The sequence below is a fragment of the Bos grunniens genome, chromosome 6 (genome assembly GCF_055505025.1).
Source record: "Bos grunniens cultivar Pamir isolate PY7600 chromosome 6, Bosgru_T2T1.0, whole genome shotgun sequence".
Classification (NCBI taxonomy): Eukaryota; Metazoa; Chordata; class Mammalia; order Artiodactyla; family Bovidae; genus Bos; species Bos grunniens.
Window position 1 is genome coordinate 84,494,202 of NC_141170.1, and position 26,987 is coordinate 84,521,188.

Sequence of the window (26,987 nt, forward strand, 5' to 3'; positions counted from 1 at the left end):
TTTGGGCTTCCCTCTTGGCTAAGACAATAAAGAATCCACCTGCAGTGTGGGAGACCTGGGTTGGATCCTGGCTGTGGATGATTCCCTGGAGAAGGGCATGGCAAAGGACTCCAGTATTGTTGTCTGGATAATTCCATTGACAGAGGAGCCTGGCAGACTACAGTCCATGGGATCGCAAAGAGTCCAACACGACTGAGCGACTGGCACTTTCACTTTCACACTTTCTGTTTACTCTTTTGTTTTTGTTGTTCTCTTATTATAAAATTTATTTGTACTGTATGGCTACTGGCCTAGAAAACTAATTGGAAGGGATTTTAGGTGCAATGTGTAATTTTTAGTAAGAAAACAGTTGGTAAGCATGTTTATGGGCCTTCCCTGGCTGTTTAGTGGTGAAGATGCTGCGCTTGCACTGCAGGTGCTGCGGGATCAAAACCTGTCAGAGAACTAAGATCCAACATTCCATGCAGCCAAAAATAAGTAAATAACCAGAGTAAGAATGATTATCCAAGGGTGTTTGCAATGCCCCTCCACGCAACACCATGGGCTTTTTAATTTAATAAATGAGTATTGGGAATGTGTTTAACAAATTTCCTGAATCATATAGGACATTTCTTTAAAGTTAGATGAGTGTTAAACAAATTAAAAAAAAAAATGTTGATATGATCAGACAAATCTAACAGTAAGATTAAATTAGTGAAAATCAGTGAATTATTTGTTTAAAAATCAGTGTAATTTACAAGCTTGTTTAGTTGACATGAACATTTGAGTTTGCCAATGAAGAACTCTTACCTATTTTCCCTTTTTTTCCTCAATTATCTAGTAATTCAAACTAATTTATTGTCTTTTAGAAATAATAATGGGAAACTTTCAAGATAATTTTAAGCATGGACTTCTTATATTTTTTGTTTTTTAAATATGATATATAAATGCATAACAAAATTTGGAGTGTTTTGAACTTCACCATAAATTGTTCAGTGGGAATTTTTTAAATAATTTTTTGTTTTAGCACGTTTTGTTGAAATGATTTCAAAGGTTACAACAGCAATTTTGTAAACTGACATTTTGCTATCAGAAAATCCCAAAGCAAATGAAAAGCATATAGAATAGGAACTGTGACAATGGATAATTAAAGAAGGAGAAAAGTCACTGTGGAGAGTCATAAAGTAAGAAAATTCACTGAAAGCAAGCAATTACCCATGTAAATCTAGGTGACAACCTAATAATTTGACTGCTTTTTATCTTTTGAAAATAAAATTACAAGTTTCTGTTACTTGCTTTATTTTTATTTATTTTACTTAAACAAAAATTTGTTTAAGATGTAAACTGGAAAAAAGGTAGACCATGAAAACTACAAATGCAAGAAAACTAGAGTGACAGTACCCATGTCAGGCAGATATAAAGATATCAGTAGAATCAGTGCTATATTTCATAATGATAAAAAGTCATTTCATCAGGAAGACATGACAGTCATACCCGTGGATGTCCTATTTATGTAACTTGTAAATATATGTTGCAAAATTTGACAGAAGTAAATGAAGAACTAGGTAAGTTCACAATCATAGTTGAAGATTGTAAATCTCTTTTCTCAAAAATTGATAAAACAACCAAAAATCAGAAAGTTTCAGAAGATTGAACATTTTTAATCTTTTAATAATGATTAACTGAATTGTGTATAACAGAATTATACCAGTTTTTCAGTGTATGTGGAACATCGCCAAGATAGTATATGCTGAATCAGAAATATCTCAGTAAATTTCAGAGGTAGACATCTATGCAATATAATTTGGAGAACAGTGGAATTAAAGTAAGAATCAAGAATGAACAAGTAACTAGAAAAACAGCAAATATTTGTATATCAAAACAGCAAACTTCTGTACACCCCATCAGTTCAGTTCAGTTCAGTTCAGTTGCTCAGTTGTGTCCAACTCTTTGCAACCCCATGAATTGCAGCATTCCAGGCCTCCCTGTCTATCACCAACTCCCGGAGTTCACCCAAACTCATGTCCAGCAAGTCAGTGATGCCATCCAGCCATCTCATGCTCTGTCGTCCCCTTCTCCTCCTGCCCCCAATCCCTCCCAGCATCAGAGTCTTTTCCAATGAGTCAACTCTTCGCATGAGTTGGCCAAAGTATTGGAGTTTCAGCTTTAGCATCAGTCCTTCCAAAGAACACCCAGGACTGATCTCCTTTAGAATGGACCGGTTGGATCTCCTTGCAGTCCAAGGGACTCTCAAGAGTCTTCAACACCACAGTTCAGAAGCATCAATTAGATCAATTTAAAGATCAGGGAGATTTTAAAATGTTACAAATGAGATGATAATGATAATAATACGATAAATTGGAATTTGTGGGACATTGTTGACATATTCTTGAAGAGAAATTTATAACTTTAAAAGTTTCTTTTAAAGCAATAAAATGTCATAATTAATTATCTAATTTTCTCTTTAAGTATCTAGGGAGAAAAACAGTAATCTCTAAGGAAGTAATAGAAATAAATATAAAAAATCAAAATTCATGTAATTGAAAACAAGTAATAGAAAATTTGCATAGTAATCAGATTGGTTCTTTGAGATGTTTAAAGAAATGCTGTAGAAGAAAAAAAATTAAACAAGTAATATAAATTACTAATAGCAGAAATAAATTTAAGGGGGAATAATCACTACAACTGGGAAAGGGAATGTCTACCCACTCAGTACTCTTGCCTGGAGAATTCCATGAACAGAGCAACTTGGAGGTCTATGGTCCACGGGGGTTGCAAAAGCAAACATAACTGAGTGAATAACACACACACACACACACACACACACACACACACAAACATCACTACAAATCTTATGGGAATTACAAGGATAATAAGGGATTGTTATAAACAATAATATGGCAATAAGTGGGCTTCACTTGTGGCTCAGCTGGTAAAGAATCCGCCTGCAATTCGGGAGACCTGGGTTTGATCCCTGGGTTGGGAAGATCCCTTGGAGAAGGGAAAGGCTACCCACTCCAATATTCTGGCCTGGAGAATACCATGGACTGTACAGTCCATCGGATCACAAAGAATCAGACACGATTGAGTGACTTTCACTTTCACTATGGCAACTATGACAATATATGTGAAGATCACAAATCCCTTGTCAAATACAACTTTCCATAAAGACCAAGAATAAATTAAAAATAAGGATTGTCCAATTTCTATTAAAGGGATTGTCCAATTTCTATTTTTATTAAAAAAAAAAAAACTCCCCATAAAATCTAAGTCCAGGAGATTTCACTGGTGCATTGTGTCAAATATTTAAGAAACACATAAGACTAATATGCAAAAAAGTTCAGGAAGTAGAGAAACAGAATATACTTCTCAACTGTTTGATGTAGCACACATAAAACTATTTATAATAATCTTCCAAAATCTTTATAGGTAAAAAGAAATCACAGAAAAAATTCTCATATGTGTATGTATATATATGTACATATATATATATATAGAGAGAGATGTGGAAGTCTTTTAAAAGTTATTAAACAAAATTAAGCACTATAAAAATATATGTATGACCTAATTTGTTCTATTTCAAGAGCGCAAAATTTGTTTAGCGTTCAATAACCAGTCAGTGTGATTAGCTATATTAATAAGCTAAAAAAAGGAAAGTATATGATCATATTAATAAGTAAAGAAAACACATTTGAAAAGATTGAATATCAGTCTAGTGTTAAAAAAAAAGAAAAAACACACTAGTAGTAAAAGGGAACTTCTATTCTTACAGCTAATATCCATACTTAATGAGGCAAAACTGAAGCTTCTAGCTAATACTATTAGCAAAGGAAGAATCTCCACTCTCTCTACTTTGAATGAGCATTGTGCCAGATGTTCTAGATAGAAATAGGCAAGAAAAAGCATAAAAAACATAAATATTGGAAAGAAAAGATAAAACTACCTTTATAAGGAGATGCGTGGTTGTTTATATAGATATCCCTAAGGAATTTATGAAAAAATTAATAATAAACCTAATAAGAATAATAAGTGCATTAGCAAGATAAAAAATACAAAGATACAAGGTTATAATAATATTATCATTGTTCCATAGCAAATTATCTAGTGGACTAAAAGATACATTTGCTGTTTCATATGTTTTGTGGTCAGTAATTTGAGAGCTGTGTGTATACTGCTGCTGACTGAAGGCCTTTAATGAGGTTGTAATTGAGATGTCAGCCATGACTGCAGTTATGTAAGTGTGACTTGATTTGCAGGTTAATGTAATGTGGCAGGAAAGTTTGGGCTTCCCAGATGGTGCTAGTGGTAAAGACCTCCCTGCCAATGTTGGAGACCTAAGGGACGTGGGTTCAATCAATCCCTGAGTCAGGAAGATCCCCTGAAGTAGGAAATAACAACCCACTCTGGTATTCTTGCCTGGAGAATCTCATGGATAGAGGAGCCTGGCGGACTGCAGTCTGTGGGGTCACATGAAATCGGAAACAACTGAAGCCACTTAGCATGGCCAGAAGGTTTCAGTTTTTCACTGCCAGAACCTTACTGCCTTACCATATGGGCCACTTCACTGAATGACATGGCAGCTGGTTTACACCAGAGTATGCAATCCAAGAGAGAGAGAATAAGACAAAATAAATATCTTTTATAACCTAATCTCAGAAGAAACACGATATCACTTTTGTAAAATGTATGGGTTACGCAAGGGCTTCCCAGGTGGTGTAGTAGTAAAAAAAATCCACCTGCCAATGCAGGAGACACAGAAAACACAGGTCTGATCCCTAGGTCAGGAAGATCCCCTGGAGGAGGAAATGGCAACCCACTCCAGTATTCTTGCCTGGAAAATGTAAGAGGCGTCTGGTGGGCCACAGTCCCTGGGATTGCAAAGAGTCACGCATGACTGTGTACACATACACACACATTGATTAGAAAGACCAACCTTGATTCAGTGAGGGAGGGCACTTTATAAAGGTCTGGATACCAGGAAGTAAGCAACATTGTTACCCTTCTCATCAAAACTACTAATGAGATCAGATCAGATCAGTCGCTCAGTCGAGTCCGACTGTTTGCCACCCCATGAATCGAAGCACACCAGGCCTCCCTGCCCATCACCAACTCCCGGAGTTCACTGAGACTCACATCCATCGAGTCAATGATGCCATCCAGCCATCTCATGCTCTGTCATCCCCTTCTCCTCCTGCCCCCAATCCCTCCCAGCATCAGAGTCTTTTCCAATGAGTCAGCTCTTCGCATGAGGTGGCCAAAGTACTGGAGTTTCAGCTTTAGCATCAGTCCTTCCAAAGAAATCCCAGGGCTGATCTCCTTCAGAATGGACTGGTTGGATCTCCTTGCAGTCCAAGGGACTCTCAAGAGTCTTCTCCAACACCACAGTTCAAAAGCATCAATTCTTTGGCGCTCAGCCTTCTTCACAGTCCAACTCTTACATCCATACATGACCACAGGAAAAACCATAGCCTTGACTAGACGAACCTGTGTTGGCAAAAAAAATGTCTCTGCTTTTCAATATGCTATCTAGGTTGGTCATAACTTTCCTTCCAAGGAGTAAGCATCTTTTAATTTCATGGCTGCAGTCACCATCTGTGGTGATTTTGGAGCCCAGAAAAATAAAGTCTGACACTGTTTCCACTGTTTCCCCATCTATTTCCCATGAAGTGATGGGACCGGATGCCAAGATCTTCGTTTTCTGAATGTTGAGCTTTAAGCCAACGTTTTCACTCTCGACTTTCACCTTCATCAAGAGGCTTTTGAGTTCCTCTTCACTTTCTGCCATAAGGGTGGTGTCATCTGCATATCTGAGGTTATTGATATTTCTCCCGGCAACCTTGATTCCAGTTTGTGTTTCTTCCAGTCCAGCGTTTCTCATGATGTACTCTGCATATAAGTTAAATAAAGAGGGTGACAATATACAGCCTTGACGTACTCCTTTTCCTATTTGGAACCAGTCTGTTGTTCCATGTCCAGTTCTAACTGTTGCTTCCTGACCTGCATACAGATTTCTCAAGAGGCAGATCAGGTTGTCTGGTATTCCCATCTCTTTCAGAATTTTCCACAGTTTATTGTGTTCCACACAGTCAAAGGCTTTGGCATAGTCAATAAAGCAGAAATAGATGTTTTTCTGGAACTCTCTTGCTTTTTTCCATGATCCAGCAGATGTTGGTGATTTGATCTCTGGTTCCTCTGCCTTTTCTAAAACCAGCTTGAACATCAGGAAGTTCACGGTTCACATATTGCTGAAGCCTGGCTTGGAGAATTTTGAGCATTACTTTACTAGCGTGTGAGATCAGTGCAATTGTGCGGCAGTTTGAGCATTCTTTGGCATTGCCTTTCTTTGGGATCGGAATGAAAACTGACCTTTTCCAGTCCTGTGGCCACTGCTGAGTTTTCCAAAGTTGCTGGCATATTGAGTGCAGCACTTTCACAGCATCATCTTTCAGGATTTGGAATAGCTCAACTGGAATTCTATCACCTCCACTAGCTTTGTTCGTAGTGATGCTTTCTAAGGCCCACTTAACTTCTCATTCCAAGATGTCTGGCTCTAGGTGAGTGATCACACCATCATGATTATCTGGGTCGTGAAGATCTTTTATGTACAGTTCTTCTGTGTATTCTTGCCATAATCCAACTTTTGGCTTTCAGTGATCCATTTCTCAGAGTCTATACTCAAAGTATAATATAGTCTTCACGCCCTCCAAAGGCCACCCAAAGTATCATTCTATTACAGCATAAATTCAAAATACAGAATCTCATTATGCAAAACATGTGCAATTGTAGATAAGCCTTAAGTACAACAACCAGAGTACAGTTCTCCATTTGAAAATCTATGAACTAATGTATAAGCTGGTAGTTCCTGGATTAGGATTCAAAACCCGAAAAATTCTCCACAATTTTAATTCCATCCTCTGTACTCTCGATTCTACCCTTCAGGTTATCTTTCTTTTATTATAAAGTTAGCACATGCTTGCAGCTGCATAGTTTTCTCATCCTTATTTGTGTTTGTGTACATTGGCATCCAAAGGCCTCTTTTAATTTTGTACTGTTTCTGTCCCTTTAATTCCAAACTGCACAGTGTTTCTGTGAATATAACTCTCTTAAATTCTTTATAGATCTCTCGTGAACTTTATTAGGGATTCACTCCATTAGACAAAAACCATATCCATAAATCTCTTCAGGATAAGCGCTTCTTTAACTTGAAATAGCTGATGGACAACCACTTTAAGGTTTAAAATTTTTAATTGTTAAGTTGAGAGCATCTGTGAGACATACTAAAGGTATCCCAAAAAGTACCTTTTGTCTGACTGAACTAGGTTCTCTGCAGCACTATTTTTCACCTTTCAGAATAGCTCTGTATCTAGCAAATAAATTTTTAAAGTAATAAAACATGTTTACATCTGGATTGGTATAGTTTATTGCATGAATTTACATTTTTATCAAAGTTTATCAAATTGTGCACTTAATATGAAAACACATTGAATGTCATCATACCGATTGCACCACGGCCAATACTTCCATTTTGTGGAATTTCCCTTCTTCCCTTGGAAGGCCTGTAAGTGAACTATGCCCATGTCCATTTATTATATAGACTAAGTTAGGGCCCCACTGTCAATTCTTACCAATTGTTATTAGAATTCATTTTTTTCTCAATTTTATAATAACATAATCAATAACAACAGAAAAACAATATAACCCTGTTTTCATATAAAGCAATAGATCAGGGAGTATACTTTCTTTTTATACTCCCTGAAGAAGCCTTTAGTTTAGATAAGAGCATCAGTTAGAGTCACTAAGAATAAATAGGTTTCTAAAAAATAATGCTCTCCTTACATGAGGCTTACCTCTTTATGAGACTATAAACTTGGTTTGGAAAAAAGATAAGGAGAGGGAAGCATATTTCCATGACTCTTTTGCTATTTAAGCAACATTAACTTTCAATAGTCCTCTGGGAGAAATTAGAGAAGATACAGAAAATTCTTTCCTAATTTCTAGCCTTGTTTAACCCACAAAGTCCCACTGGAGAAGGGTATATTAGAATGGTAAAAATTACAGTTGTTTAAAATCATTGAGATGGGATTATCATTTCTGCTGCTTAATAGCTGCTGCAAGTTGATTAAGGTTTTTGAGTCTCCATTCCATTATATGCAGCATTACCAACAATTTTATAGGGTTATTTGAACAATTACATAGTAAAATGTATATAATAAGTTATCACAGTGAAAGTGTGCAGTAAATACCCTTGAACATAAGCTACTAAAATAATCTCATTCATTTGTATGATTAATACTATGACAACATGGTAGAATGTATTTGAGATTTCTTAAACTTGTAAATATACTAGTAAATGTTTTTAATAGGACACTATGTTGTATTTATTGAATGATAATTCAATGCTAATAATTGTTAATAAAGGCTATACTAGCTGAAACTGAGAGTAGAAGTATTATTGCCATTTATGTTTTTCTGGCATTCAGTTGTGCTAACAAAATTGACCTGACATTCCTTGTCTAAAGAACTACTACATGTTAATTGAATTTCGTGTTTCTTCAGTATGTAAGAAAGGTTTTTCCAAGAGAGAAATAATGATGGACAGACCATGGTAGTAACAGCTGAGGCAGAGAGAAGGGAAAAGATGTATGATGTGTTTTGGAAGTAATGTCAACAGCCATTGCTATGAGTTGCAGTTGAAAAAGCAAGAAAGAAAAGAGAAAAAGCAAGGATAACTGAGAGTTGACCTTTGAGTACTGTGCAGACATTATTGCTCTTTTCTGAGAGTGGGAAGATTAGGATAGGGATAATCTGTGTGAGACACAAAGGGAAATTAGAGTTTTGCTTTGGCCAGGTTGAGGTTGAGATGCTTACTTAGACATGCACATGTTAGGTATCAAATAGAAATTTGAATTAATGTGTCTGTATGACTCAGATGGTAAAGGATCCACCTGCAGTACGGGAGACCTGGCTTCAATTACTGGGTTGGGAAGATCTCCCGGAGGAAGGCATGGCAACCCACTCCAGTATTCTTGCCTGGAGAATCCCATGTACAGAAGAGCCTGGCGGGCTACACTCCATGCAGTCACAAAGAATCCACCACAACTGAGTGACTAAGCACAAACCCAGAAAGATCAGGGCTAAAAATAAAGATTGTATATTCTTGATAATATAGATTCTATTAAAAGCTATGGAAGAGAGAATTTGTGCCTAAAACCAGAATGGGATGCTCCAGTATTAAATGATCAGGAAAGAAAAAAAAAAATCAGTATCCAATGAAAAGGAAAGAAATGCCAAGAGTGTAATATCAAGAAGCTATGGGAAAACATTGCTTTTAAGATAGCCAACTTGAGGAATGATACTGAGAAGTAAATATGATAAGAAAAGATAAACAGTAGATTTGTCAATCCAGTGATTAATTCCAAAAGTGTATTACCCAGGCTTTATAAATTTCAAATATGCAGAGCAACTTATTCAGTTAGTTTGTAAAGCAAAATTCTAAAATAGAAATATTTTTTGCAGCTTGTTCTCAGCTATTAAATTATTGGTTTATTTCTTTTCAAATCATTGGTCTATGAATTTTAAGGATATGAAAATGAATAATACATGCCCTGAAAGAATTTTTAAAATATGTTTTAAAGTAAAACATGTCTTAATTTTGGAAGGATATTATATATTTTATTAGGTTAAATAAGTATGATGACCAAACATTCATCTTACATGAGTACCCTCCATATTGAGATATTATTCTTTTCTTTAAAAAAATATTATTTATATTACTTAAAATTGTTATTTATACTGCAGAGGCAATCTAGTATAGTGATCACAGTATACTAGTCTGTGCTAGGACAGGCTGCTCAAATTTGAATATCAAATCACAGTAAGTGAGTATGACTTTGGGCAATGTGTTAATCTCACCATGAAAATCTAGTCTCTCTCTGCAGTGGAATTACTAAGTAAGTGCATGTTTAAAACTACTAGATAATATCAAAGTTTTTCCAAAGTGCTTTCCAGATTGCTCTCCCTTTGGGTATGTTCATGTAATAGAATGCTTTATGTTCATGTATCATCATGTCTCACAAAGCATATTTTGAACACAAAAACCAAGTCACAGATAAATTCATACAGAATATAAAACTTAAAATATATAAACCTAAAAAATAAGCAAAATTAAATGACATATATTAAAGAATATATATATATATTTTTTTAAAAGAATGAGGATGTTAAATGTGATAGTCAAGGTAAGATTACGTGTATAGAAGCAGTGATTGAGAAGAGGTATACGTGCAATAGGTGAGGCTTTGTGATACTATTTATTTTATATTCATAGTATATTTTCTTATGTGTTTCTGTCAGAGTCATTGCATATGCATGCTATTTTTTTATATATCTTTAATGTTGCCTTAAAATCTCAGTCTTTCCAAATTGTTTGTACTCTGAGTGGCTCCCTGTCTACCAACTCCATCTCCTACAATGCTGTTTTCTTCTGTATTTCTCTTCCCATGAAAATTGCAGAAATATTTTGATCATTTCTTTGCCATCAGTGTTTATTTTGATATTTATTTAATGTTGAACTGAAAATAACGTGGTGAGAAAGGGTATACCAGTCAGCCAGAGAATTCTTTCCTGGTATGTATACCTATGTAATCTGTAGTCATATGTATTATTTTTTTACTTATTAAAAACAAATCACAACCCACAGAGAAGGAGAAGGAACTGGCAACCCACTCCAGTATTCTTGCCTGGAAAAATCGTGTGGATGGAGGAGCCTGGCAGGCTACGGTCAATGGGGTTGCAAAGAGTTGGACACAACTGAGCGACTAACACTAACACAACCCACAGTATTAATAATAACTGCCACCCTCATTATACCTGAATATAATTCAGATATATTGTTGTGGTTATGTGTGTTATAATCATATTCAATAATTAATCAAATAACCACTAATATGATTTTGCTATGCATGTCTAACTTTTAATTTTCTGCTTGAATCAAGCATTAATGCCTCAGTTGTAATACAACTCACATACCGTTGTGTAACTTGCGGGGCTAAATCTGACATCAAGATTTTCAGGCTGCAACATAGCAGATACACAGCAGATGGCACCCTACAGGATCTCTGGGGGATGCTAAGCACGTTCAGAATTTCTGGTAGGGGAGGGAAGGAGAGAGCAGAGAGCCATTTAAGCAAATAGCGCTGTGGAAAGCCTGTGATTGTATTCCTCTGAGACACATTTTTCCTTAAATTGTGTTTTGTTCAGGCTTGAAAATCAGAAACATAGCCATATTTAACTACATTGAAAATGCCTATTTTTAATTATCAAGTATATAAAAAATGGTGTTACAAAGTTTGACAACATAATGTAATTGTTTAGGAATAATAATAACCCATAAAGTGTTTGCATGTTTATAGATGTGTAAAGGTGTTTTAACATCTAGTAACTCTTTAGATGCAGGCCAGTTATTCCTTAACTATTTCCTTTTAATCTTGATAAAAATGAAAACTTGAGAAAACTAGTATTGACATTTAGTATAAATTTACTGGTAGAAATACAAATGTTTACTCTTTCAAATATAATAGCTATATAGATTATTTTCTGTTATTTTTAAAGTGAAATAAGGTCTATATAGTGGACTATTAATAAAATCAAAGTAACTCATTGTATTTATGACAAATATGTGACACCAAATAGATACATCTATCTTGTTCTCTTTGATTAGATGAGCTTCTATAGGTAAGAGGAGGTGAGAAATTTAAAATAATAATTAATTATTGTGAAAGATTTTATTGGTTTACTTCAAAAACAGACAAATATATATTTTGTTACCCATGGTCTTCATTAGGGATCAGAAACTCTTTCTGTAAAGTCATGGCCGTATAGACTATATTGTAACAACTGAATTAAGTTGTGATAAGAATGTAGTTGGCTTTCCAGATGGTGCATTGGTAAAGATCTGCCTACCAATGCAAGAAACACAAGAGACACAGGTTTCATCTCTGGATTGGGAAGAATCCCTGGAGTAGGCAGTGGCCTGCATTCATGCTAAGTGGCTTCAGTGGTGTCTGACTCTTTGTGACCCTATGGACTGTAGGCAGCCAGGCTCCTCTGTCCATGGGATTCTCCAGACAAGAATACTGGGTTGCTGTGCCCTCCTCCAGGGGATCTCCTGATCCAAGGATCAAATCTGCATCTCTTATTTCCCCTGCATATTGGCAAGTGGGTTCTTTACCACTTGAGAAGCCCTGCTCCAATATTCTTGCCTGAAAATTTCCATGGACAGAGGGGCCTGGTGGGGTACAATTAATGGGGTCACAAAGAATTGAACACCTGGGCTTCCTAGGTGGTGCTAGTGGTAAAGAACCCATCTGCCAATGCAGGACACGAGACGTAGGTTCGATCCCTAGGTCAGGAAGATCCCTAGGTCAACTCCTTAGGGTTGCAAAGAGTCAAATATAACTGAGCATACCCACACACGGAAATCTTACTTAGATCTACAACGATTCAGCAATGTTATTTTATTCTATTTTATTGAGTTTCTTTGACAAGCATTATTTTTCCTCTTATAGAATAGGAAGATAAAATTTCTTAACAAATTTTACTGTGAAGATTAGATTTCACTTGTATCTGGCAATGGAAAAGTCTAAATAAATATCAGTTTCCTCTTCTTCCCCCACCTTTTAAAAAACTTATTCTAACATTACTTCTAAACTTGTTACCCAGAATGAGATTTGATTCCAGCTTCATAGCACTTCCATGATTCTTATTTTCTTTAGAACTGGTCTTTGATTTTGGTGGTCCTGGTTTTTTCATGTTCTGGACCTGAAGCCTGGCCCTTAAGCCCTCAGATTTGGGGTGGAGATTATTTTGCTGTTCACAGAATTTCCAAATACTGCTAAACCCCTGATCAAATTGTATGGTTTTATAGTAAATTTTGTGTAGATATCAATGAGTAAATAATATGTCCAGGTACAGTACCTATCTTTAGATTTTAAATCTACAAAATTTTGTTTTTAAGAAATATAAATATTTGCTGAAATAAAGTCTGTCTTAAAATCATTTTCTTGCAAGGGAGTCTATGTTGTAAAAATGATTTTCTTAGCTTTTGTTTGCAGCCAAGATAGGATTTTCATTCATCTCTATCACCCCCTGGACAATTCTGCTTTCCCTCAAGGTGGCACTTTGTCTAGACTTGCTACTTATGATTTAAAACATTATTTTAATAATGTAATCTAGGATGGAATTTAATTATAATTCAGTTACCTAATTATGATACTTATTTCTTATTTGGGGCTTTGCAAATAGCTCACAGTCAGCATATTGCATTGTTTCACATAACTCTTGGAACATATACCATAGTCTAGACACATAATTATAGTTAAAGTATGATCTAATTCAGTATCTGCTGAAGGTTCTATGTCCCAGTATACCTCTATTGCTTATGAAACTTTAGGGTATTCTGAATATTAAGGCCTATTTTCTAATATTACTATGCTTCCTCATTCACTGCATGTTCTTTGAAAAATAAGGATGTTAGAAATCTCCTTGGTGGATGCTATGTCAAATTTAACTGCTACTGGTGAGATAATTGCAACCTGTAAATATTTTTAAATTGTTTCTTCCAAACATATCTCTTTACTTAGTTGACATCCAAGGCTATCTGTCTTACTGGTAAATTGTTTAGTAACTACCAAAGTTGCATTTTTTTTCTCTCTCAAGAAAACTTCAGAATAGAAAGCAGGGTTTTTTTTGATAAAGAATAATGGGGAAAAAAAAAACACTTAATGTTGCTATGGATACATATAAATGTGGACCACAGGCCAAAAGACTGCTGGCATTGATTTTGGGACCAGAAATCCTGTACATAACATCTACATCTCTGTCCACACAGCAAATATAAGGATTCATTGCTAAAAGATATTCATTCACACAAGGTAGTGTCAAGCATGGATTTGAGAATATTGTAATATTAGAAAATGGAAGAAGTACCACACACACAGGATGCCAGCTGTGTGTGTGCCCCGACATGGGTGTGCATGTACATGGGTGTGTAGGTGTGTTGGGGGTTGTTGAGCATAATGTTATTTGTGTTTATTGTGGTTGAAAAGCAGGGTTGGAAAGTCTCTTAAAAACAGCTCCAAAAAGCAAACACCCTAAGCATGTAGTTCATCTATTTGCTTCTTTCCTTGCAAATTGGATTTGGCCCTATTAAAAGATCCTTGCTGCTGCTGCTGCTGCTAAGTCGCTTCAGTCTTGTCTGACTCTGCGAGACCCCATAGATGGCAGCCCACCATGCTCCCCTGTCCCTGGGATTCTCCAGGCAAGAATACTAGAGTGGGTTGCCATTTCCTTCTCCAATGCATGAACGAGAAAAGTGAAAGTGAAGTCGCTCAGTCCTTACAACCTTGCAAAACATAACAGGATGCTCATAAAAGGCACAAGAAGCATTTGTCCACATTCACAATCTTACTTCTGAGTCATTTCTTGGTATCCTATTGCCATCTCTTACCTGCTTTCTTCACTTGCATTTGACTCTGATTTTCACCTTTGTTTCCTGTGCACTGATACTTCTCTCTCTTAGTGGTAAAGCAAGGGATAGATTACCTTTTCACAATCCATGTCTTACTATCTTTTATATTAGCTTTCAGACACTTCATATATTTTTACTACCTTCAGGGAATTCTTGGTTTGAATGACCGAATAGAGCTGGAGTGACCTGGGTTCCACTTTAATGTTATAAGTATCTATTTGCATAAGACTTACAATTTCCAGATCTTTCCTCCTCCTCCCTACTCCACCACACACATCCTTTTCACTGTAAATCATAGCCCAAGAGAAAGGGTGTTTTTCCATCAGTGCTTCAGATAGTCACAGTCTCTCAAATCCTCATGTATTCCCCCATCAAACTGAAATCCTTGTCATGGAATAATAAGGAAGCATTTAGGTTTAAGAAAACCTCACTTATCCTTTGTTGTTGTTCAGTCACTCAATCATGTCCAACTCTTAGTGACCCCATGGACTACAACACAATAGGCTTCTCTGTCCTTCTCCATCTCCTGGAGATTGCTCCAACTCATGTCCATTGAGTCAATGATGCCATCCAACCATTTCATCCTTTATCTCTCGCTTTTGCTCCTGCCCTCAATCTTTCCCAGCATCAGGGTCTTTTCCAATGAGTTGGCTCTTTGCATTAGGTAGCCAAAGTATTTGGAGCTTTAGCTTTGCTTCAGCATCAGTCCTTCCAATGAATATTCAGGGTTGATTACCTTTAGTAGTGACTGGTTTGATCTCCTAGTTGTCCAAGGGACTCTCAAGAGGCTTCTCCAGGACTTACCTTATTTTATGTGTGTGTGTGCGTGTGTGTGTGTGTATATATAAAATGTATATATATAATGTATATAGTTGCATGTACATAAAATGCATATATTTGTATATATATATACATATATACGTATGTATATATCCATTATATATCCTTATATACATATATATACATTATATCTGTATATGTATACATATCCATAATGTATACATATGGATGTATACATTATATACATTATACCCATATATATACATATATATCCATTTTATGTATATTTTATATCTATATATATTACTGAGAATTCTTTTCCATCATTCCTATAGCAGTTCATGGTAAATTAAAACTGTTTTTTCTGATTTTAAACTTCTGTGAGTCTTTTACTAGGTAGAAAGTGAGTTAAGTTGACTGCCTGCAATGAGCTCCCGGAAACTTTTTCTGTAAGTTTACTGAGGGTGAGACAAAGGAACAAGAATGCTACTCCTGTTTGTGTTTGAGGAGTAACTCTGCTATTTCTGTAGTTTGTTTCTCTTTTTCTTTTTTCCCTCAGATAGATACATGTGACTATGCTTATTATCTTTAACAGGATTTTGTAGACATCAAAGAGATATCGATTAATTTAGCATCTGTTACTATGTTGAATTTCTTAGAAATGCTGTTTATACTCTGCTCCGAAAATGAAAACGAAACAGTGGAACACAAACTGTCACGACTTTTTCCCCAAAAGTGTGCTGTGTGATTGTAAGGTTAAGTAATGTGAATGAAATGGAGTGAATACTCAGTAAAGATAAATCGTTCTGAAAATGGAATCCATTTGTGACAAATTTGAAAGTGGTATTGAATGTCTCAAATGAGTACAAAATATTTCTTTAGAGGTAGCACTGATTGCAGGATGGGGCATAGGAAAATAAAAAGAAAAATCAGGAAATGTCTATTTTATACTTCATTAGGACAGATTCAGATGAGCATTGTCATTTGCCCTAAAAGTTCCAATTCAGCTGCATCCCACTCTTTGCAACCACATGGACTGCAGCAAGTCAGGCTTCACTGTCCATCACCAACTCCTGGAGCTTGCTCAGACTCACGGCCATCAAGTCGGTGATACCATCCAACCATGTCATCCTCTGTCATCCCCTTCTCCTCTTGCCTTGAACCTTGCCCGGCATCAGGGTCTTTTCTAAGGAGTCAGTTCTTCGCATCGGGTGGCCAAAGTATTGGAGTTTCAACTTAAGCATCAGTCCTTCTAATGAATATTCAGTACTGATTTCCTTTAGGATTGATTGGTTGGATCTCCTTGCAGCCCAAGGGACTCTCAAGAGACTTATCCAAAGCACAGTTCAAAAGCATCAATTCTTCAGCACTCAGCTTTCTTTATAGTCCCAACTCTCACATCCATACATGACTACTGGGAAAACCATAGCTTTGACTAAATGGACCTTTGTTGGCAAAGGAACATCTCTGCTTGTTAATACGCTGTCTCAGTTGATCATAGCTTTTCTTGCAAGGAGCAAGTGTCTTTTAACTTCATGGCTGCAGTCACTATCTGCAGTGATTTTGGAGCCCCCAAAAATAAAGTCTTTCAAGACTGGATGCCATGATCTTCGGTTTCTGAATGTTGAATTTTAAGCCAACTGTTTCACTCTCCTCTTTTACTTTCATCAAGAAGCTCTTTAGTTCTTCGCTTTCTGGCATAAGAGTGGTATCATCTACATATCTGAGGTTATTGGTATTTCTCTTGGCAGTCTTGATCCCGGCTTGTGCTTCATCCAGCCTGGCATTTCACATGATGTATATTTCACACTCTGTATATAAGTTGAATAAGCACAGTGACAATATATACAGCCTTGACGTACTCCTTTCCCTATTTGGAACCTGTCTGTTGTTCATGTCCAGTTCTAACTGTTGCCTCTTGACCTGCATACAGGTTTCTCAGGAGGCAGGTAAGGTGGTCTAGTATTCACATGTCTTTAAGAATTTTCCAAGTTGGTTATGATCCACACAGTCAAAGACTTCAAGTCAATAAAACAGAAGTAGGTGTTTTTTCTGGAACTCTCTTGCTTTTTCCATGATCCAAGGGATGTTGGCAATTTAATCTTTGGTTCCTCTGACTTTTGTAAATCCAGCTTGAACATCTGGAATTTCTTGGTTCACATACTGTTGAAACCTGGCTTGGAGAATTTTGAGCATTGCTATGCTAGCATGTGAGATGAGTGCAATTGTGTGGTAGTTTGAGCATTCTTTGGCATTACCTTTCTTTGGGATTGGAATGAAAACTGGTCTTTTCCAGTCCTGTGGCCACTGCTGAGTTTTCCAAATTTGCTGGCATTTTCAGAGCAGCACTTTCACAGCATCATCTTTCAGGATTTGAAATAGCTCAACTGGAATTCCATCACCTCCACTAGCTTTCTTTGTAGTGATACTTCCTAAGGCCCACTTAACTTCCCATTCCACATTGTCTGGCTGTACATGAGTAATCGCACCATCATGATTACATGGGTCATGAAGATCTTTTTTGGATAGTTCTTCTGTGTATTCTTGCCACCTCTTCTGAATATCTTCTGCCTATGTTAGGTACATACCATTTCTGTCCTTTACTGTGCCCATCTTTGCATGAAATGTTCCTTTGGTAGCTCTTATTTTCTTGAAGAGAACTCTAGTCTTTCCCATTTGATTTTTTTACTCTATATAGATCTTTGCATCATCACTGAGGAAGGCTTTCTTATCTCTCCTTGCTATTCTTTGGAACTCTGCATTCAGATGGGTATATCTTTCCTTTCTTCCATTGCCTTTTTCTTTTTTTTTTCCTTCCATTGCCTTTTGCTTCTCTTCTTTTCTCAGCTATTTGTAAGGCCTCCTCAGACAGCCATTTTGCCTTTTTGCATTTCTTTTTCTTGGGGATGGTCTTGATCACTGCCTCCTTACAATGTCACGAACCTTCGTCTGTGGTTCTTCAGGCACTCTGTCTATCAGATCTAATCCCTTGAATATATTTCTCACTTCCACTATATAATCATAAGGGATTTGATTTAGGTCATATCTGAATGGTCTAGTGATTTTCCCTACTGTCTTCTTTTCAAGTCTGAATTTTGCAATAAGTTCATGATCTGAGCTATAGTCAGCTCCCGGTCTTGTTTTTGCTGACTGCATAGAGCTTCTCCATCTTTGGCTGCAAAGAATAAAATCAATCTGATTTCAGTATTGACTGGTGATGTCCATGTGTAGAGTCTTCTCTTGTGTTGTTGAAAGAGGTTGTGTGCTATGACCAGTGCGTTCTCTTGGCAAAAGTCTGTTAGCCTTTGCCCTTCTTCATTTTGTGCTCCAAGGCCAAATATGCCTGTTACTCCAGGTGTCTCTTGACTTCCTACTTTTGCTTTCCAGTTCCCTATGATGATAAAGACATCTTTTGGGGGTGTTATTTCTAGAAGGTCTTGTAATTCTTGATAGAACTGTTCAACTTCAGCTTCTTTAGCATTAATGTTTGGGGCATAGTCTTAGATTACTGTGATATTGAATGGTTTGCCTTGTAAATGAACAGAGGTCATTCTGTTGTTTTTGAGATTGCACCCAGGTACTCCATTTCAGACTCTTTGGATGACTATGATGGCTACTCCATTTCTTCTAATGAATTCTTGCCCACAGTAGTAGAGTTTAGGAGGTGAGGAAAGTTCAAGATAGTAAAAAATCAAGATAAATAAAGGAGATAGGTGAGATAGGGTGTTTAAAGGAGTAATTATGATTATATGAGGTCAGAAAGATGGGTTGGTCATGGTTTCGTTACTAAGCTGTGTCCAATTCTTGAGACCCCATGGACTGTAGCCCATCAGGCTCCTCTGTCTATGGGATTTCCAGGCAAGAATACTGGATTGGATAGCCATTTCCTTCTTCAGGGGATCTTCGTGACCCAGGGATCAAACCCGCATCTCCTGCATTGCCATTGCAGGCAGATTCTTTACTGCTGAGCCTCCAGGGAAGCCCTGTAAGAATGGGGGCCCTAGTCCAATATGACTGGTATCCTTATAGTTTGGGGAAAAAAAAAAAAGCACCAGGAATGCACCCACACAGAGGGAATTTGGCCATGGACAGGCACAGAGATAAGACCATGTGAACACACAACAATGGTCACGTGTAAGCTATGTCTCGAGAGAGGCCTCAGGAGAAACTTGATTTCCCAGCTCCTTGATGTTGAACTTCTGGCCCCTGGAACTGTGAGGAAAAATGATTTCTGTTATTTAAACTATTCAGTCTGTGTATTTTGTTTTGGCAACTCTGGAAACCAGCCAAGCTCCCAAAAAGAAGGAGGCAAGCCCAAACTAGATTTTTGCACAGGAAACCCGGGCCTTTGTTGCATTATTACAAAAGACCACCAAGATAGTAACATAGTCGTGCGATATTAATCAAAAAGCAGAAACTAGCTGCTTGTTCTTACACATTCATCTGTGCATGTGGCATACAGGCTCAACACCTTTTTAACCATATTAAGAAAAAGGCAATTCTCCCTGAATGATTTTACTCGTAAATGGTCAAGAAGTTAATATTATGCTGATTTGTGTGTGTGTGTGTGTGTGTGTCTGTGTGTGTGTGTGTAGAAACATGTCTGAAAGTAGCACTCCTATCTAGACATTAATCAGATTTTTGGAGTCTAGGTTATTGAGGGGGCAGTAAAGATCAGTTTAGGCTGATCCAGGTTTGAGATAGTGCGTGTGGAGTGGAGCAGCATCAGTAGGTCTCTAGAAAAAGAGAGGGAACTGAAAGCTGTAAGTGAAATGAAGAGATAAATGACTGATTTTATATAGGGATAGAGGAGAAAACACATGAAATATTATTCTGATATTTTAAACCTGTTGTGTTCATATGTTAGTTGCTCAGTTGTGTCTGACTTTTTGCAACCCCTTGGACTGTTGCTTGTCAGGCTTCTCTCTCTATGGGATTCTTCAGTCAAGTATGCTGGAGTGGATTGCCATTCCCTTCTTCAGAGGATCTTCCAGACCTAGGGATTGAACCCTGGTCTCCTGCATTGCAGGTAGATTCTTTACTGTTTGAGCTACAGGGAGGTAAACCTGGGGACTGGAATAAATGGCACTGCCCAACATGAAAGAGGAAATACAAGATTCTAGCTCTGGAGACAAAATCATGAGCTTGATTTGACTTATTTTGGATTTGACATAGTGGTGCCTTATCCAACTTGCTCATCATCAGTACAGAAGAGGCTAGGATAAAAGACTATGCCTAAAGTTACACATTTTAAATGTATTTGCTTAGATCTGCTTAAATGTTGATATGATTCATTATCATTCTGTGATTTGTGAAGTGAGCAACATAAGGGAAAGTTAAGAGAGAAGAGTAGAAAGAAGTGAGTCTGAAGAAGAGAAAGGAGATAAGGTATGCAAAGAAGAAGAGTTGTAAAATAATTAGCATTTGTGTAGTGCTTATAGGGTGCCTGGCATTTTTGTTACAAATATCCAGTTTTATCTTCTTCACAACCCTATGGTAATGGTGTTCTTATTATCATCTGTTTTATAGGTAAGGAAATTGAAATTCACAGTGGTTAGGTATTTTTAAGTGAGGATTTTAAATAGCCAAGACCCTGTGAAATTCAGAGCACATACTGTTTTGTTTTGTTTGCTTTATGAATTTATTTTTAAAAATTATTTTATTTTATTTTTTAATATAAATTTATTTACTTTAATTGGAGGCTAATTACTTTACAGTATTGTATTGGTTTTGCCATACATCAACATGAATCTGCCACGGGTGTACACATGTTCCCCATCCTGAATCCTGCTCCCACCTCCCTCCCCATACCATCCTTTTGGGTCATCCCAGTGCACCAACCCCCAGCATCCTATATCATGCATCTTAACCATTTTGTTATTCAGCCTTCCAAAAATAATATATAGATTTGGTGAAAATAAAGCGTAAAAGGAGCAGGGGAAGGGGAGAATATAAATAAAAAGAGGAAGGGTTGTCATAATCAAATTTTAGAAGTAGTAAAGGGAATAAAGTTTGTTGGATTAAATTAAAAATGAAGTCTTTGATTTAAAACAAGGACATGTTAAGATGATTACAGTTAGGTGGATTCCAGATTCCTAAAGATTTTGGATGAAAGTTATGATAAGAAAGGAAGGTTATGAATGGAAATGGTCATTCTTTATTTATTATTTTTTAATGCAAGAAGTGTGATAATTAGTAGAAGAAAGCACCACATTTCTGGTCCACTGTCTTTAATTGCTGTTGTCTCTCTTAAATAGCACTCCTATCTAGACATTAGTCTAGACTTTCTGCATCTACGGGTTTAGCATATAAGGATTCAACCAAACATGACTGAAAATATTTGGGGGAAAATTTCCTGGAAGTTCCCAAAAGCATAACTCGAATTTGCCATATGCTGGTGAAAATGTACATACATTTACATTGTATTAGATATTATAAGTAATCTAGAAATTAAAGTATACAGGAAGATGTGCCTAAGTTTTGTGCAAATACTTCATCATTTTATATTTGAGACTTGAGCTTTTGAGGACATTAATACTTGCAAGGAGATCCTGACATGTCACCCTCCTTCACATGCAATGTGTCAGAAATGATGCTTCTTACTAATAATATTCCCTTTCCCCAAATATCTACATGCATTTTCACCACTATTTTCCTAAATGCCAAAGCTTAAAACTGGGCTCCCACTTTGATATAGCTCTCTTATTAGACAGTGTGTCACTAACCCTCTCAAATTCTTCTTTTCCCCCTCATCATTTACTCTCTATATTAGTTATTTTCTATAACCAGTTCTTTTGTCACAAATTTCATTGCCTTGAATGTATGATCACTTCAAATGCCATGATCACTTCATGGCAAATAGATGGGGAAACCACGGAAACAGTGATAAACTTTATTTTCTTGGGCTCCAAAATCACCGTAGATGGTGACTGCAGCCATGAAATTAAAAGATGCTTGGGAGAAAAGCTATGACCAACTTAGATAACATATTAAAAAGCAGAGACATTACTTTGCTGACCAAGATCCATCTAGTCAAAGCTATGGTTTTTCCAGTAGTCATGTATGGATGTGAGAGTTGGACTATAAAGAAAGCTGAGCGCCAGAAAACTGATGCTTTTGAACTGTGGTGTTGGAGAAGACTCTTAAGAGTTCCTTGGACTGTGTGGGAGATCCAACCAGTCTATCCTAAAGGAGATCAGTCCTGGGTGTTCATTGCAAGGACTGATGTTGAAGCTGAAACTCCAATACTTTGGCCACCTGATGCAAAGAGCTGACTCATTTGAAAAGACTCTGATGCTGGGAGAGATTGAGGGAAGGAGGAGAAGGGGACGGCAGAGGATGAGATGGTTGTATGGCATCACCGACTCAATGGACATGAGTTTGGGTGAACTCTGGGAGTTGGTGATGGACAGGGAGGCCTGGTGTGCTGCGGTTCATGGGGTCGCAAAGAATTGGACACGACTGAGCAACTGAACTGAACTGCACTGAACTGAATGCAAAGAAATGACTCATTGGAAAAGACCCTGATGCTGGAAAAGATTGAAGGCGGGAGGCGAAAGGCATGACAGAAGATGAGATGGTTGAATGGCATCACCAACTTGATGGCCATAGTTTGAGCAAGCTCCGGGAGTTGGTAAGGGACAGGAAAGCCTGGCGTACTGCAGTCCATGGGGCTGCAAAGAGTCTGACACGACTGAGTGACTGAACTGACTGAACTGAAATGTGTGATATATTACAGTAGTCTCATGACCAAGAAACAGCATTGAGAAGCATTTAAGAGCATAGTTGTACAGACTTTGATAGAATCCATCTTTTGACATTTGCATACTAGTGCCTTTGGGAAAGTTAGTTAATGTCTCTTAAATTTGTTTACTCATCTATAGAATGAAGAATTTAAAGAAATAATATGTGACAAGACTAGTAATCGTTGCATAGTTAAAAACAAATAACAAATGAGAGAGAGTAATCATTACGTTTCTTTTTTTTCTCTTCCCTAATGCATTCTTTTCTGTTTCATCATGCAATTTTTCTTCAAAAAATTCTAGCAACCTCTTATTTTACACAAAGTCCAACACCTTATCCTTTGTTCACAGCTCTTTGTACTTTGATTATCTAGCTTTATCTCCCAGTTGATGTCTCTGTTCTGCTTTGGTCAATGTGCCCTATTCATTATTCTCTAGATATGCCATATTGATTTCTTACTGCAAACTTTTGCACATTTTATTGTCTAAGTTTTGGCATGCCCTTCTCCACCAACTTTGCCAGTGCAAATTCTTAACCTTAAATTTCACCTCTTTAATAAGTCTACTTTAATGTTCTTATTGGCTCTTATATGTGTTTAATCATCCACGTCCCTGCACTATGTTAGTTATTAAGATCAGTGCAGATGTTTCCAACTAAACACCACATCTTTGTCTCCTTTGAATTTCCCAGAGTACCTAGTACAAAAGTCGGTAGGTAGGGCTGAATAAATATTCTTCAGTGTAAGAAGAGTGTATAGGCATTACAGAGAGAAAGAATGCCCTTTTATTGTTGAAATAAGTGTCTTTTAAAAAAAATTTAACTGGGATAATGCTTATTGGTACCTGTTGCTACCTATAAACTTGAATCTTGATTTAAGATTAAGATATCCTTACAAGATAAAGGATACCAGATTCATTCTTTCTAGATTTATGTCATTACTATTTATAGTTGATACATAAATGCACATGGATAAAATATTAAAATATTTAATTTGTATAATTATTTTAAATATTATTAAACCAGCAGAACTACCATTCCTATAAACTATTATGGTACTTGACCTAAGTGGATGGTCCTTAATGACAAGTCCACATTGGTTCAGGTTAAAAGACATATGGGCAGAGGACAAATTCACTTTTGGGCAAAAGTAGTAAAGGTTAAGTCTTCCTCTTGGCCAAAGTTTGAACAGTTTGTTAGCAGCACCTTTAAAAGATCATGGTTTCCTAAGCTTGCGGTTCTTCAGCTGTGATGCAGTATCTGTGCCAAACCCATCTGGGATGCTCCACAGAGCCCCAGTGGGATTTAGGAGAAGAAGGTAGACAAGGGGAGCTGATGAAAACATGAAACTCATGCTGCTTGATTATCCTGTGCAATAAAGTCCCTGTGTCTCTGACCCAGGAGTCTCATGTTTTCTGCTAGTAACCATGAAACTATGGCATGTTAATTTATGTATATTTATTGAATAAAATCTCAAAATTTTCATGGTTCCTTTCAAAGTTCATGTGCAATAGTTTCTTCCTTTAGAAATAATTTCTAAGTGAATTTACAAATTATAAATTTGTAGATAATTTACTTCCTAAATAAATAAAGCCAATGTATTAAATTCAGCATAGTTAGAAATATAATGCTCATGTTTCAGGATGACAAAGTATGCAGCAAAATAATGCAGCTGCATACTAATAGTGGAGAAGGAAATGGCAACCCACTCCAGTGTTCTTGCCTGGAGAATCCCAGGGACAGAGGAGCCTGGTGGGCTGCTGTCTGTGGGGTCACACAGAGTCGGACACGACTGAAGCGACTTAGCATGCATGCATACTAATACTAGAATCAAGACTTCTAGTTTTGTGGTATCCTTTATAAGAATGTTTTCATGTGATTGTAGCACTGGTGTTGAAAGAGTACATTTACAAATTCATTAATACAGTGTCACTGAAAATACGGACTGTTGCTTTTGAGATAGAAAATTGGTGATATGTTTGCATACATTACAACCTTTTAACTGCCATATGTTTCTTACCAGGCAAACTACTTCTCTTTACAAAGTAGTTTTCTTTGGAAATGCAAATTCATTTCTTACACTGAATTTTAAATTACCAGAACTTTGCAGGGATTTTGTGTGCTTGTTTTTATTTTTAGTGACCATAGATTATTTACTCTTGAAAGCAAATTACATAGTCATGACTATAGAATAAGATTCCTATAAAAAGTATTTTTACAGGTTTGTATATCTTTTTATGTTTGTATGTATTTTTATGTTTTATATATTTGAAAAAGCCTGGCTGCATATCAAACAGTCATTGTAGTTTATCTAAAGAAAAGGGAGGTAGAAGAAGACAGAAGAAGACAGCAGACTTATCGTTTGCATATCTGTATTAAAGAAACAAAAAAATGAATTAAGTTAAAATAAAAATAGAACCCCTGTCAATATTTTAGCACAACTCAATATCAGTTTATAAGCCTGAATAAAAATTTGAAATAGTTTTTTAAACCTATGTTTTAGTGTTTCCTACTAAATTTACTTATCACCATACCTATTTTGTATTTCATATAACGAGACATCTTGATACTCTACTTCCAAATGTAGAGTGGCATAGTTTTATAGTTATTTGAAAATATGTAATTTGTCAAAATTTATTAATCAATTTTAGCCTAAAATTTGTTTGTGTTATGGGATAAATTTAATCAGATTATGTTAATTCATTAGAATATTTTATTTTAAAATATTTATTTTCTAAGGCTAATGTTGAGTAATTTATCTAGTGGAACATAGTGAAATATCATGGAATAGCTAAAGAAGATTTATAATTTTCCCTAAGCTCTATTATAAAAAGGAAATACTTAATATTAATATACTAGAAATGTTTGAATTCTTAAATTATTTTTATATTTTATGTCTCATTCTATAGTTAAATTAACTTTTTATATTTTGGTATTTTTGTTCTTATACATGAAACATATTTTTGAATATTTAGATATATGTTTTAATATATTTTTTAATTAAAAATTAATTTTTCCATTTTGATGCTTATTTCTAGCTACAGGCATACTTTGTTTTATTGCACTTTGCTTTATTACACCTCACAGGGAGCATGTGTTTTACAAATTGAAGATTTGTGACAATCTTGCACTGAGCAAGTCTATCTGCAACCCTGTTTCCAACAGCTTTTGCTCATTTGCTTTCTCAGTTTTACATTTTGATAGTTCTCAAAATATTTCAAAGTTTTTCAGTATTATTATGTTTATGGTGATCTCTAATCAGTGGTCTTTGATGTTATTATATAACTCACTGACGGCTTAGCTGACGGTAACATTTTTTAGCAATAAAATTAAGCTATGTACATTAGTGTTTTTTAGACATAATTTATTGAACACTAAACTACAGTGTAGTATAAACACAACTCTTATATGTTCTGGGAAACCAAAAAAATTGTGTCACTCACTTCATTGTGTTATTCAGCTGGTCTGGAGCAAACCCACAGTAACTGGGAGGTGTGCCTATATGTATTACTTCAGATCTACAAATGCATTGATAGGCATTTGCGTAGCATTATAAAATTTTAAAAATCTGCTCACATATATTTTATTTAATAGAAGACAAAGTTTTTCTAAATATTTACTCTTTCATTCAAATGCCATTTATATAGCCTTATTACATGCCTAGGGAACATTTCCAGAGAAGGCAATGGCACCCCACTCCAATACTCTTGCCTGGAAAATCCCATGGGCAGAGGAGCCTGGTAGGCTGCAGTCCATGGGGTCGCTGAGGGTCGGACAAGACTGAACTACTTCACTTTCACTTTTCACTTTCATGCATTGGAGAAGGAAATGGCAACCCACTCCAGTGTTCTTGCCTCCAGAATCCCAGGGATGGGGGAGCCTGGGTGGGCTGCCGTCTATGGGATCGCACAGAGTCGGACACGACTGAAGTGACTTAGCAGCAGCAGGGAACATTTCATGC

General features: G+C 36.5%; 1 protein-coding gene across 38 annotated transcripts in view; it reads left to right on the forward strand.

Annotated features, from left to right (window-relative positions):
- Positions 1–26,987, forward strand: part of CCSER1 (coiled-coil serine rich protein 1) — a 1,487,998-nt gene that overhangs the window by 532,744 nt on the left and 928,267 nt on the right. The window contains exon 7 of one of the 38 annotated variants that reach the window (XM_086406544.1): positions 1–25,457. The exons of the other annotated variants lie outside the window; for them this stretch is intronic. Within the exon in view, the coding sequence (XP_086262670.1) occupies positions 1–30 (30 nt within the window). The 3' untranslated portion in view covers positions 31–25,457. Of the gene's footprint in view, positions 25,458–26,987 lie in introns of those variants that run through there. 38 annotated transcript variants of the gene reach the window in all.